This window comes from Ambystoma mexicanum, chromosome 7p (assembly GCF_040938575.1).
Source record: "Ambystoma mexicanum isolate Mex_15411 chromosome 7p, UKY_AmexF1_1, whole genome shotgun sequence".
NCBI classification, from domain to species: domain Eukaryota; kingdom Metazoa; phylum Chordata; class Amphibia; order Caudata; family Ambystomatidae; genus Ambystoma; species Ambystoma mexicanum.
Genome location: NC_090939.1, coordinates 84,609,501 through 84,624,006, shown reverse-complemented (window position 1 = coordinate 84,624,006; position 14,506 = coordinate 84,609,501). Strand labels below are relative to the sequence as shown.

The window sequence follows — 14,506 nt, the reverse complement described above, 5'->3', positions numbered from 1 at the left end:
TATCATAAGATGAGGAATACGTAGGAGGAACATCCAATCAAAACAATGTTACCAGGGGTAAGTAACTGGTTCATCTCTCCTGTTTAATGCTCCATTCTGAAAAACTCAGACAGAAGTAAAAAGCTGTCTTCTTGTACATTCTCACACTCCCAAATTTAGATATGTCATCCTTTTTACATTACTGGTTTGACTATTAACTAAACGAAAACCTCTGTGTGATTGCCTTTGAAGCCACTGCGCAATGAAGTTAACGTTTCCACCATTGTCTTCTTTCTCACCGTAGGGTGCTTTGGTCAGTGCATGCACAGATGACACTCTTCACCTATGGAATCTACGACAAAAACGACCGGCAGTGCTTCATTCCCTCAAATTCAACAGAGAACGGTGAGTGGGCAAAATCCCCATCAAGAACTATATTGCCATTGCTGTGGATGCGTTGAGAGGCATGGTAGGACACGCCAATGTTCTGTTCATTTTGGAGGGCGGACGCTATGTGTATAAAACTCTAAGGTGGCCCTCGATGGGAAGCTGAGAGATGACTTCCATGTTCATCAGTGTATGGTTGGGAACGGCATTCAGGGACACTTACATAATTCATTGGAAGGATTTAGCCTGTAGGTTAGTCTCAGAAGGGGGTAGGAGGCAAACATGATCAAGGAGGAGCAGAGTGGGTGGAGAGCAGTTGCTGGGTCTTGCCTATTTATTAGAGGTATCTTCAGGTTGGAGGAGCCCGATACTATGTGGAAAGTTAGTTCTCAAATTCTTGTCTTGGTTGCTCAAAGGAGAAAGAATGATCGTGAAAGGGAACTTGTTTGACAGTGGTCTACGTTAGTGCCCCTTGCTTGAGTGCCTTTTGGATATCCTTCCTTGCTATGGCGATGATAGGAGATGGCAGTTTTTTCTTCATGACAGTCCAGATTTTTCAAATGGATGTTATTAAGCAGGCCTCGGGGTGCCTTTAATTCAGTGCCTGCTTTCATTGGGAACCAGCGGCGTTCTCTCTGCACCAAGTTGATATCCTCATATTTCCTTTTATTGGTGTTAAGGCAGACAGCTGCATGTGGGACTGCTCTCAATGGATCAATGATAAAGTTAGAGATGCCAGTAAGTAGAGTGCTTCCCTGAGAGAGCGTGGCTATGAATGCTGGAGAAAAAGTTGTTGGGTGTACATATGCTGAATGTTGCTGAGCCTGTACCAGGTCATATGTGTCTGCTTGATCGCAACATCCTTGAAGAATAGTTGAGTGTCAATATAAAAGCTAAGTGTCTTTGTGTGGGGTGATAGGAAGGGGGTGAAGATTCATGGCAGACAGCCATGCCTGGATCTCAGTGTACAGCATGCTCATGTTCTGTTCAGATTAAACATCTCGTAGTTGGCGGACATCTAGGTTTGGGTGGTGTGTTCTCAGTTGCTCATGTCACTGATCAACAGCTCGTAGAAGTCTGTATTTTCTATGTGTTGGTCTAAGGGAATGTCTTGTTGTCAGAGCATTCCAAATGCACTAAGCTAAACAAATCAACACCAAATGGATGACTGCAAATCAAAACGTCCAAACAAAGGTGATGTTGCTCCACATACAACTTTGTCGTTAGGTGGCCCTTGTGCTGCCATTTATTTTTATTATTGATTTCCCTTTCCTTCGAGCTCTTTAAACATTTTTTATTGTATTTATTTATTTGCAAAGGTTTCAAAATATGTCATAATGAATGCCTTGTTATCAGCCACAAACAGTAGGACCTATTGTTCTCCATACTTTCTTTTCCTGATATTTCTTATTTAAGGTGATGAACCCCACATGCCTGAAACACAGAAAGCATGATCTGGAGACCATGTTAGAATTGCTTACTGTAGGCTTAATCATAGGAGGGATTGATGAGCTAGAGGTGACCTGGCAAAAAGGCAAAGCATGCTTCTCTTCCGCTATACATATCCCATAACTTTTTGTAATTTTTCACAGTCAGGGGGAGGGATGATGGTCGTGTGATAAAGGTGGTCAACTATGTCTCCTAAGGGCATTGAGACCATGTGGTGATCAGTTTGTACTTCTATTTCTTTTGTATCACAAGGCGCCTTAGTACTGCCAGTAGAAACCATCATCATTGCGCTATTAGGTACTGCTTTGGCACAACACCGTAGACCCAATTGGCACATTCAGAAAATCACCAAGTCGAACACGATGATGGGCAACAGCATTTTCACCAATGTTCCAAGCCATGATGAGGCCCAGCTGAAGGCCAGGGTAAACCAATCTTCCTCTTGAACGCCAGCTTCTTTTTTCATCTTCTCCCCTAGTTCATGTAATGCTGCAATGACGTGTGTCACATTTTAACCATCTTCGTAAGGTACGAATGTGCATCATGAACTCTCGATCTTTTTGTAAACACCTCCTTCCTGTTGTGTCTTGACTGTCGTGTAGCCGAAGAGTCCTCTGTCCACAAGTGCCGCTCAGAGAGAATCAAAGTCACTCTCTGTACAGCCTTTGAGGCCACAGGTGGGAGATGTTCTTCCGGAACTGCGGTACTCGTGGAACCCCGAACCACTGTAAAGGAAACGCCGGTTAAGTGTCAAGCCAAAACAGAATCAACAACCAATCAACAAGTAAGTGGAGCGGTCTTACCAAAAGGCGTCTGTGGAGTAGCGGTTGTACCTAGGGGGAAGGTTCCGAGACCCAGCAAGGCTGTTCTTTCAGTATGTAGCGATCCCAGCAACGTTGCAAGTGCCAGGCCCACCGGATGCCAGAATCCGCACAAGAAGGGCGGAACGTAGTAGGAGTCCGTGAAGCAGTCCGTGGTCGTAACAATGATCCAAAAGCAAGCACCAAGGCCAAGGGTTATCCGTTGCCAGTCTGTGAAACAAATCCGAGGTCAAGATCCAAAAGGGTGAGACAAAAGGTAAGTAGCGCCGTAACAGAAACAGCTGTGAAGCGCCGAAGAACCGCAACACAGCCGTTTAAATACTGGCGCTGCTATTTCCTCCCGGTCACATGACCCGCGAGCGCATCACGTGAGTGTAGTCCAGAAACACGTGAGCGGAAGGCAGCGGTCATGTGACGCGGAAGAAGCCGGTCTAGCAGCCGCCACGGAAGACGCCAAAGGGGTAGACGTCTCCGCGGGCAAACAGAAAGCCGACCCAAGCTTTGTGGCAATCGGCGCCGTGGCAACTGGGGCGAAGAGAGAACCTGTGAGTCCCGGAACCGGGCAAAAGGGCGAGGGGCGTTCGGGGCACAGGGATGAGGAATGGGACCCCCAGAGGGACGAGTGGAGTGCGTGACAGAGCCAGAGGGACAAGTGGAGTGCGTGACACTTCCATTGTGGTCAGTAAATTCAAAATGTACCTATTTTGAATTGTCACTAGTCTAAGGGCTCCCAGCTCCACTCTTATGAAGTTGAACCCTGGTTCTGTGTCGTTATCCAACTAGATCAGCTCCCATCTTACAATCTGGAGCCATTTAGCATTGGATCGCGTCTGGATGCTGGGTATTAGAGATGCAAAAAATGGCTTTGTGAAATTATAAAGCTTGTTTTCATTAGGTATTTGCTCATTCATTTATTTATGTGTATGCTTCTATAGCGCCGAAAGCCCGCGGGCATCAGGGCGCTGTGACACACAAACACGTACAAATCTACTTAGACATCCTGACCCACTGGTCATGTGGATATCAAAGGAAACTACTTGAACTCATGCAGTTCGGTTGAGTCTGTAGATATGTAATTCGAATTTGGCAGTTGGTCATAGGGCTCTTTCTCAAGGAGGATGCAAAAGTCTGGTGGTGGCATTGTGTGCTGTGCTTCAATTGTTGGGGGCACTTTGGGCGTCCCTTTCAGGTGTTCTTCTGGGACTACTAACAGGGCAGAGTGCAGCATGGCTAGTGAACAGGAGCCCCTCCAAGAAGGCAGTAGGTGCAAGTACGCTGTTGGCTGCATACCCAGTAATAGTCCATCAGCGCTGTGGTGCCTGTCTTGAGGTCTGGGATTAGGATAGTTCTGTTACACTGTTCGTTTGACCTGACAGAAACAGTCCCTTCACTGTAAAAACATAGTTCGTAAATCTTTTCTTGGTGTACCTTTACTGGCTCCTCGATGGCTGCAATCCAAGTCAATCTGGTGATGTGCTGTGTCCATGCCTGTGCGCAAGTCTGTTCCACAAGTGCTGCAATTTTCTCGGGCAGTCCTAAAGTCTGTCAGCCTTGCATGTGAGGGTTGTTTCTTGCCACTTATTGTTAGTGTATTTCGCCCCTTCCATCACCAGGAAGGTTCTTTCAGACAGTTGGGGCTGGTGGAACTCGTTTTGCATTTTTGGGTGTCTGGAGGAAGATGTTCTAGGTGGACGATGCGTGCCTGGAACGTGTCTTTGATCCTACATAGCGCAAGATGAATTGGGCATTGTGCCTCTGTAATTGGTACTTTCTGCGGTACTAAAACCTGTGGTGTCCCAGATGCGTGCAGTATTAAGGAACAGACGTAACAACTCACATTCGTTGATCATCGTCCCACTGCACTCATGTCGGAGTAGCAACTAAGTGCTCGGGATGACGAATATCTTCAACTGTGTCTAGGCCTAAGCCATGGTATGCATCATGTTTGAAATTCCGTACTTGCCGTTTTATTCTATTCTGGCATAGTACATGCCTTTTTGCTATCCTGCTTCTGCTAATTGTAATATTTAAACTACTGCTGGCATTACACAGATTGCTTTTAACATTTGGGAGTAGGATTTAAAAAATGTTACTTGTACATGCAGTTGTATGGGTGTTGCTACTATTTATTTTTATTTATTTGCATTTGTATCACGCAACTTGCAGCCCGGAGGCATCGAGGCTAGTGGGGCTAACGTTATGTGTGGTTCTCTGGGATTGATTTGCACACTTTCATTCGGGTCTGGGCTGGAACTCAGTGTTGTTACAATTGAAGATATAAGGGTAGGGGTGAACTAAGTTACATTGGAGGGTATAGGAGTCAATTCAGTGACATTGGAAGGTATACTCATGTTCCAGGTCCCCGTGGCCTCCTTCCCCCTTCTTTTAGATGGCCAACCCAGATAAAGGATGTTCCCCAATAAATCCCTAATAAAAACATTAATACTGTAAACAAAATGGCTACGAAGTGGAGGCCACAATCATAACTATACATTCTGGTGCTACTAATACTGTTTCTATCTATAGTTGATGGGGGGGAGGGAGAGGGAGAGGAAGATTTTAATTTAAGTTGGCCATGCTCTAACAGCAATGCATGCAATTCGAACTCTTTCATATCTAATCATAAAGTCAGCATGGAGCTGCATAAACTGAGGTAGTTGTGTTGTACTAACTTTGGACACCTGGTGTCTAGTCGGGTGGGGCCCTGCGAATATCTGAGAGGTGTATCCGATATCTGAGTCCTTTCTCTTTCACTGCAAGGGGGGTGAAAAACACAATCTCGTGGTGCCCATGGAAACTGGGGTTGTTCCATTTTCACACAAAGACCAAAGCTCCACCGGCAACAGTGGTTGAACGGGTGCTGCGTCAGTTTGGGAATCAGTTGATGAATGTGTGCCTTCTGTATTTGGCGGAGCCATTTGTTTGGCAATACATCTGATTGCACAAGTTAATTGAGATAGATACAGCTTAAATTCCTCCCCCAGAATTGCTGCTCCCTCTTCTAGGGGGCTGTCTTTTGCTTTGGGGATTTCATCATCTTCCCCTTCATAAGATGCACAGTCATGCTGTTGCAAATCTTTGGCGGTACATGGTTGTGTGAGAAATGGAGCTTGGTTTTGTAACGCTCACCTGGTTCCCACAGAGGCGCAGGTCTGGCTTCGAGTGCTGATGCTTCTTCAATGGTGAAGCGCAGGACTCTGAAGATGGACAGGAAGGGCCCTCTACTCTGGCTTCTCCGGCTCGTAGGAATATACCCCTGTGCGTGAAAAGGGAGTATTACCTACTGACTGAGTTATGCTCAAGCCTCCGACTCTCTTCCAACCCTCCACGATACCCTTCCACGATTCCCCGTGAAGTCTCACCTTAGGGTCTGAAAGGACGAGCTCTCCATCCTGCTTCTGACGCAGGGGCGCGTTGAACCCAGTTACTTCACTGGATTGAGGTTGGATGGGAGTTCAGGTAAGCTTGATTATACTGGTAAGGCGCTGTAAAAGTTCTGTTGCAAGTTCAAAAGTTCAAGCTTTAAATAATAATGTTTATTGTCTTTTTTCAGGTGAATGAAGATTCCTTTGGAGACTTCTTGCAACAAAGCGCTAATGTTAATGTCTTTTCCCCATAGGGGCCGGGGTTCGGAATGCCGGAGATATGGCGCCGACCCGAAGTGAAACGTGCAGTTCCAGTAAAGATCTGGTAAGTCCTAGATGAGCGCTCAGGTAATGTTTTTGCATTCGCTCATCTAATGTCTTTGTCTTTTTTCCCCATAGGGACCGGGGTCCGGAAAATGCTTGGAAGCAGCAAGACCCGAAATGAAATGGGAATGACCCAACAGGTAAGTCTTAGAAGGAAACTGAGCTTTTCCTATTCCCTTCCTTCTCTCACCTCTTATTCTTGTCTTTTTCTCTAGGCTCTGGGAAGTGGCTGTGTATCCGGATGATCGCTGCTGAAGATGGAGGAACCCAGGAAAGGTGAGTGAAATGCAGCGCTGCAGCAATCGTAACGAAATGCTTTTAAAATGATGTCTTCCCTTTCAGGATCGTCGGTGATGTCTCTGTGGTACAGATTAGCTGGTAGGTCTCTTGTCTCCCTTTGCAGGTGACCCAGGGTGCTGACAGGCGTGGCTGAAGTCCAGATGCAGGAGCTGACACGGTGAGCGTCCAGCTGCGAGGAGCAGAACAACGCGAAGCGTGAGTTGCTGATCGGGTGTGGTTTAAATAGCTTTGGAAGAAGTTCCAAGTGTGTATCCTTCCTCCGATCAGGTATGTATCTTTCCCCGACCACACCCGGGTGGAAAGTAGTCCCACAGGTAAAGTAGTTCCTATTCAGGCCTCAAGAGGGCCTGGATGTGGCAGCATGGTCTGCATCAGGTAAGTGCACATTAAAACACTTGAACACATGTGTAGCTTTATGAGCCTGGCGCCTAAGGCGCCAGGACAGAGGTCCAACATGAGCCTGGCGCCTAAGGCGCCAGGACTGCGTCCAAAGGGCCCCAGTTTGGGCCCGCTGGCACTCCCCTGGGGGAAATGATGCCTGCCTCTGGGGTTGCTGGGTCAGACCTGGCTCCTTGGAGGTAGGCATCATGACAGTACCCCCCCCTCAAGGCCCCTCCCAAGGTTCTTCCCTCCGGGGGTTTGGGCTTGTTCGGAAATCTCCGGTGAAACCTTTGTACTAATCAAGGTGCGTGGACATGGTTACTAGGCTCCCACGATCTCTCCTGAGGTCCATATCCCTTCCAGTCAACAAGATAGAAGAGTTTCGACTTTACCACCTTGGAGTCTAAAATGTCTTTAACTTCGAATTCTAATTCCCCTTCAATTTGAACTGGATCTGGAGGCTTGGACAATCGGGTTCCTGGTTGTACTGGCTTCAAAAGTGATGCATGAAAAACTGGATGAATATGCATGTTGGACGGTAGATCCAGTTTAAAGGCCACTGGGTTGATTATAGCTTTGATGGGATAAGGTCCTATGAATCTGGGATTGAAGGTTCGCGGGCCCTTGAGGGGTAAATGTTTAGTTGCTAGCCATACCTGGTCTCCTACTTGGTAAGGAGGAGTTTTACTTCGGTGCAAATCAGCGTTTTCTTTATACTTTTTCTTGGCTTGCTGTAAATGAGTTGCAGCTTCTTTGAAGGCTCGGGTTATTGTGGAATGCAGATGATTTACTGCGGGCATTTCCAGGGTCAGAGGTGTATCTAGGTCAGAGGTCCGAGGATGGTGACCATACAAAGTATAAAAGGGGGTTTGTCCGGTTCCAGAATGCACTGAATTGTTGTATGCATATTCTGCGATCCAAAGGATGTCTTTCCAATTTAACTCGGATTGGTGTAACATGCACCGAAGATATTGCTCGAGAGTCTGATTGGTTCTCTCGGTTTGTCCGTCGGTCTGGGGGTGGTGGCTGGTGGATAACCGCACATCTATTTGTGCTAGTTGGCAACACTTCTTCCAAAAATGTGAGATAAATTGACTTCCACGATCTGAGACTAAAATGGAAGGGAAACCATGTATGCGAACTATATTCTCCAGGAATTCCTTGGCCAAGGTGGAAGCTGAAGGCAAACCCTTTAAAGGGATAAAGTGGGCCATTTTGGAGAATAGGTCCACAATTACAAGGATTGTGTTGTAACCAGCACAAGGAGGCAGATCTGTTATAAAGTCCATTGACAGGGTGTGCCATGGTGCCGGTGGAATATCCAAGGGTTGAAGTAGGCCGGCTGGCCTTTTCTTTTGAGCCTTGTTTTGGGCGCAAATTCCACAAGACAGTACAAAAGACTTTGTCTTTTCTCCAAGAAGGCCACCAGAAGTGGCGTTTGATTTTTTTCCTCCGTTTTAGCGATACCAGGGTGTCCTTCCATTAAAGATTCATGATGATGGGCAATAACAAGTTCTTGCAATTCTTTACTTGGCAGAAACAACCGCTCCTGGAAGTAGGGTAAGTCATCCTTAACGGTGTAATGAGGACCCTTTTGACTACATTCCAATAAGGTTGAAGAGTCTAGAAGTTGTTTTACTTGCGTTTGGATATCCTCAATAGATTGCAATAAAGTTAAGCCTAAGATTCTTTGCTCAGGTATGATGGGCACAGGTTCTAAGCTCGAATTAGGTTCTTCCATGCCAATCCGGGATAAGGCGTCTGCTTTTCCATTCTTGCAGCCAGGGCGATAGGTAATTACAAAATCAAATTCCGCAAAGAATAGAGCCCATCGGAGTTGTCGTGAAGATTGAGCTTTGGCCGTCTTTAAATACTGTAAGTTTCTGTGGTCCGTAATTACGGTGATGGTGTGTCTTGCCCCGAGAAGGTAGTGACGCCAAGCCTTGAAAGCAAATTTGATGGCCAGTAACTCTTTATCGGTAATTGCGTAGTTGATTTCAGGAGGAGAAAATTTTCTGGACCAAAAGGCCACTGGGTGTAGTTGGTTAGCTTTTGGGTCTCTTTGCGACAGGACAGCTCCCATGGCCGAACTGGAAGCATCGGTTTCCACTATGTACAGGAGATCTGGGTGCGGGTGCTTCAATACAGGTGCAGAGGTGAATTTGGTTTTCAGGTCCTGGAAGGCTTGTTCGGCCTCAAGAGTCCATTCGAAGCATTTGTTTTTCTTTAGGAGAGCGGTGATGGGATGGACTGTTCGGGAAAATTCCGGGATGAATCTTCGATAGAAATTGGCAAAGCCGAGCATGCTCTGAACTCCCTTCACCGAGCTTGGAGATGGCCATTTGAGGATGGCGTCCACCTTTCGCGAGTCCATTCGGACTCCTTGAGGTGTCAGGATGAATCCGAGAAACTCAACTTCTGTGGTATGAAAAACGCATTTTTCGAGTTTTGCAAATAGTCTGTGCTGCCGCAGTTTCTCAAGAACTGCCCTAACATGTTTTCTGTGATCAGATTCTGAAGAAGAGTTCACCAGGATGTCGTCAATGTAAACAATGACACAGACATCGATAAATTCCCGAAGAACATCATTCATAAAGTACTGAAAGGCGGCAGGTGCATTGCACAAACCGAAGGGCATCACCTGATATTCGAAGAGCCCAAATTTGGTGCGGAATGCAGTCTTCCATTCGTCGCCTTCTTTTATGCGCACCAGGTGATAAGCTCCTCGGAGATCTAACTTGGTGTACACACAAGCGTCTTTCACCTGGTCGATAAGCTCAGGGATCAAGGGCAGAGGATAACGATTCTTAATCGTTATTTGATTTAGGGCACAATAGTCTATACACGTTCTAAGGTCGCCTTCTTTTTTTGGCACGAAGTACAGAGCTGAAGAGACAGGAGACTTGGACGGGCGAATAAAACCATTGGCTAGGTACTGATCTAAATACTGACGCAAATGCAGGTTCTCAGGTTCCGTAAGAGCATAAATCCTACTACAAGGTAGTTGAGCATTGGGTACCAGATCGATCTGGCAATCATAAGACCGATGGGGAGGTAACGTGTTAGCCTGTTCTTTCTGAAAAACGTCTTGGAATTCTTGGTATTCAGACGGTAGCTGTACAGGGGTGGAAGTTGCTGTGGCTAGACCCATAGCTGGATTTCTTGGATAACAAGTTGGTTCACAATCAGGAAAACTTATCTTCTTTGCTCGCCAGTCAATTCTGGGATTATGTGTTTCTAACCAAGGAATTCCAAGAATTACTTGAAATTGTGGGGCCTTGATCACATCAAACACGATTGCTTCCCGATGTCCATCCTGACCCACCAGTGTCACTTCAACAGTGGAATGCGTTACAGGCCCTGAGGCTATTTCGGTTCCATCTACTGTAGTAATGACATCTTGGGTTACTTTCGGGCGGAGAGGAAGCTTAATCCTGGAAGCCAATTCACGGTCTATGTAATTTCCAATAGCTCCACTGTCGATGTATGCTTTTATAGCATGCAACTGCTGAGGCTGTTTTGGGTCCACGAGCACCATTGGCATGACGAAATACGAGGTCAAAGAGTTAGTTTTCAAGCTCGGCAAGCAGACCCCTACGCTTGCCGGGCTAGGTCGTTTCCCGAATCAGGTGTCACTAATTCGTTATCAGTAGCTCCAACCACCTTCTTAAGTGGTTTAACTGGACAATTTCAAAGAAAGTGACCGGAAGTCCCGCAATACAGACAAAGTTGCATTTGCCGCCTTCTCTCTCGTTCTTTCTGCATTAATGGTCCTTTAACACCACCGATTTGCATAGGTTCAGATACGTCGGTACTCTTGGAGGTAGCGTGGGTTTTGATCGGTGCTCGGTTTTCATACTTGAACCGATCTGCTTTTCTATTTTGAATTCTGTGATCAAGTTGAACCACCAAGTCAATGTAGTCAGCGCAGACCTGGGGTGGGTTTACTATCTGAGCTAGAACATCCTTAAGCTCTCCGCGCAGGCCTCGATGAAACAATGTGATCCTTTTGCTTTCTGGCCATCCAGTTTCCACAACCAGTCTGTTAAAGGTGGCTATGTAGGACAGAAGATCCTGATTACCTTGTCGTAAGGATAGCAGTTCGTTATCAAGGGCCTGTCCTTGAGAGTGTCGAGCGAACAATCTTTCCATGCTGGCCTCGAAGCCCTGAAAATTCAGGAGAATGGGATCATCCTGATTTACCAATGGAATAGACCAATCGGCAGCGCTGCCACTGAGGTAAGATAGTATAAAGGCTACCTTGGTCTGGTCGTTAGGGAAGGCTCCGGGTCTGCATAGAAAGTGTAAACGACATTGGTTCATAAAGACGGCATATTTCTCGGGATCCCCCGCAAAACGTTCAGGCGGGGCCAAAGGCATGTGTCCAGGTAGATTAATTTGTACCGGGTTACTCAAACCCATTGATGTGGAAATGTCTCCTGAATTAGGTAAAGGAGTGTGCCCTGCCTGGGCCTGTAATAACCTTTTGGCTAGGTCATCAGTTCTTTCCTTAGATAAGATCAGTTCTCTTTTGAGAGCGTTAGTCTCCTGGCGGGCTGAGTGCACCTCTGCCCGTAATTCCCCCAAAAGCTGGGCCAGCTGGTCAGTCTCGGAAGTCTCCATAGCGCCCGGGTGGGAAATTGTGGGTAGGCTTCGCGTTCTGTAACGCTCACCTGGTTCCCACGGAGGCGCAGGTCTGGCTTCGAGTGCTGATGCTTCTTCAATGGTGAAGCGCAGGACTCTGAAGATGGACAGGAAGGGCCCTCTACTCTGGCTTCTCCGGCTCGTAGGAATATACCCCTGTGCGTGAAAAGGGAGTATTACCTACTGACTGAGTTATGCTCAAGCCTCCCACTCTCTTCCAACCCTCCACGATACCCTTCCACGATTCCCCGTGAAGTCTCACCTTAGGGTCTGAAAGGACGAGCTCTCCATCCTGCTTCTGACGCAGGGGCGCGTTGAACCCAGTTACTTCACTGGATTGAGGTTCGATGGGAGTTCAGGTAAGCTTGATTATACTGGTAAGGCGCTGTAAAAGTTCTGTTGCAAGTTCAAAAGTTCAAGCTTTAAATAATAATGTTCATTGTCTTTTTTCAGGTGATGAATGAAGATTCCTTTGGAGACTTCTTGCAACAAAGCGCTAATGTTGATGTCTTTTCCCCATAGGGGCCGGGGTTCGGAATGCCGGAGATATGACGCTGACCCGAAGTTAAACGTGCAGTTCCAGTAAAGATCTGGTAAGTCCTAGATGAGCGCTCAGGTAATGTTTTTGCATTTGCTCATCTAATGTCTTTGTCTTTTTTCCCCATAGGGGCCGGGGTCCGGAAAATGCTTGGAAGCAGCAAGACCCGAAATGAAATGGGAATGACCCAACAGGTAAGTCTTAGAAGGAAACTGAGCTTTTCCTATTCCCTTCCTTCTCTCACCTCTTATTCTTGTCTTTTTCTCTAGGCTTTGGGAAGTGGCTGTGTATCCGGATGATCGCTGCTGAAGATGGAGGAACCCAGGAAAGGTGAGTGAAATGCAGCGATGCAGCAATCGTAACGAAATGCTTTTAAAATGATGTCTTCCCTTTCAGGATCGTCGGTGATGTCTCTGTGGTACAGATTAGCTGGTAGGTCTCTTGTCTCCCTTTGCAGGTGACCCAGGATGCTGACAGGCGTGGCTGAAGTCCAGATGCAGGAGCTGACACGGTGAGCGTCCAGCTGCGAGGAGCAGAACAACGCGAAGCGTGAGTTGCTGATCGTGTGTGGTTTAAATAGCTTTGGAAGAAGTTCCAAGTGTGTATCCTTCCTCCGATCAGGTATGTATCCTTCCCCGACCACACCCGGGTGGAAAGTAGTCCCACAGGTAAAGTAGTTCCTATTCAGGCCTCAAGAGGGCCTAGATGTGGCAGCATGGTCTGCATCAGGTAAGTGCACATTAAAACACTTGAACACATGTGTAGCTTTATGAGCCTGGCGCCTAAGGCGCCAGGACAGAGGTCCAACATGAGCCTGGCGCCTAAGGCGCCAGGACTGCGTCCAAAGGGCCCCAGTTTGGGCCCGCTGGCACTCCCCTGGGGGAAATGATGCCTGCCTCTGGGGTTGCTGGGTCAGACCTGGCTCCTTGGAGGTAGGCATCATGACAGGTTTACCGTCTTGCACCTCACAATATGAATGTGTGGACTTGATAATATGATCTCATATGCTAATGCTCTGTGTGGTGAGGGTGGACTTTGAGCGATCTAATATTGCAAATAGGGAGTGCTTCATGTACAGTGTCAATGAGTACCCTATAACAATTGTAGAGCATTTTCAATTGCAAAGGCGCAGCTGCAAGAGATTGTTCACAGGGGAACTGTCCCTGCATGACAGAGTTGAGTATGCCACTGTAATAGGCCAGTGGCTTGTGGCCCATAGTGCTCTTCTGGGTGAGTACTACTGTCATAAGTGTACCATTTGAGTGCGAGAAAATATAAAATTCCTGTGTGTAATCTGGGGTGGCAAGGACAGGTGCTGTCAAGATCACTTCTTTTAAGTCATTGAAACTGGTTATCATCTCTGGGTCCTCTGTATTTTGTTGCTCTCTTTTTGTGCTTCCTTGAGGCCCCATAGGAGTGACCTTCTGTGTGCTGCATAATCTAGAATCCATGCTCTGCAATAATTGTACAATCCTAAGAATTTTTGCATATCTTTTACCATGAGCGGTTTAGGAGTGGCACACACGGTTGCTGCCCTGGCAAGGATGATTCTTTTTCCGTCTTTTGAGATGAGCTGCCCCAAATAAAGTACTTCCAGTTTGCAGTACTGGAGTTGGCCTTGTCCACCTTATACCCTTTCCTTGCTAGCAACTGCAATAGTTTAATCGAGTCTCTTCTGCAGCTCTGCTTACTGTCACTGCACACTAACAAATCATGTATGTACTGAATTATTGTGCTGGGAACCTAGATGTTACCTCAGTCTTTGTGCAATATCCTATTGAATATGCTGAGGCTTTCGCAGTACCCTTGAGGCAAACAAGTGTGTTCGTAGTGCTTTCTGCCCATTCTAAAGGCTGTGAGCTATTGGGAGTCTGGGCGAAGGGGTACTGAGAAGATACATTCTTCAAATCCACAACAGTGAAATGATTTACCTCTTTGGGGATATTGCACAAAATGGATGCTGGGTTGGGTACAAGTTGAAACTCCTCTACTACATCATTTAGCAGGTGGAGATCCTGGATCATCCTCCAACTGCCCCCTGTTGCCTTTTATATGGGGTATATGGCCTTATTGCATGGTGAAGTGTAGGGTACTATGATCCCTTGGTGTAGCAAAGCCTGTAGTGTTTCTCTGATTTCCTCCTCTTCCGCTTCTGGTATGAGAGTGATTTTTTACAGGGGCCACTTCTTTAAGCATCCTTACCTCATGTGGGTTTGTTGTCCATAAATGTGTGGGAATGTACAGCAGGTCTGCCTGGCCGAATGGAGGTGGTGCGACAACATCCATGAGGGGGCTCTGTATTGCACCATGATCTCACA

At 46.8% G+C, this 14,506-nt stretch overlaps 1 protein-coding gene across 6 annotated transcripts in view; it reads left to right on the top strand.

The window, feature by feature from the left end:
- STXBP5L (syntaxin binding protein 5L) overlaps positions 1-14,506 on the top strand; it is a 3,950,894-nt gene that overhangs the window by 852,511 nt on the left and 3,083,877 nt on the right. For all 6 annotated transcript variants that reach the window (XM_069635832.1, XM_069635831.1, XM_069635829.1 and 3 more), the window contains exon 4: positions 284-384. In XM_069635832.1, the coding sequence (XP_069491933.1) occupies positions 284-384 (101 nt within the window). The remainder of the gene's footprint in view (positions 1-283; positions 385-14,506) is intronic.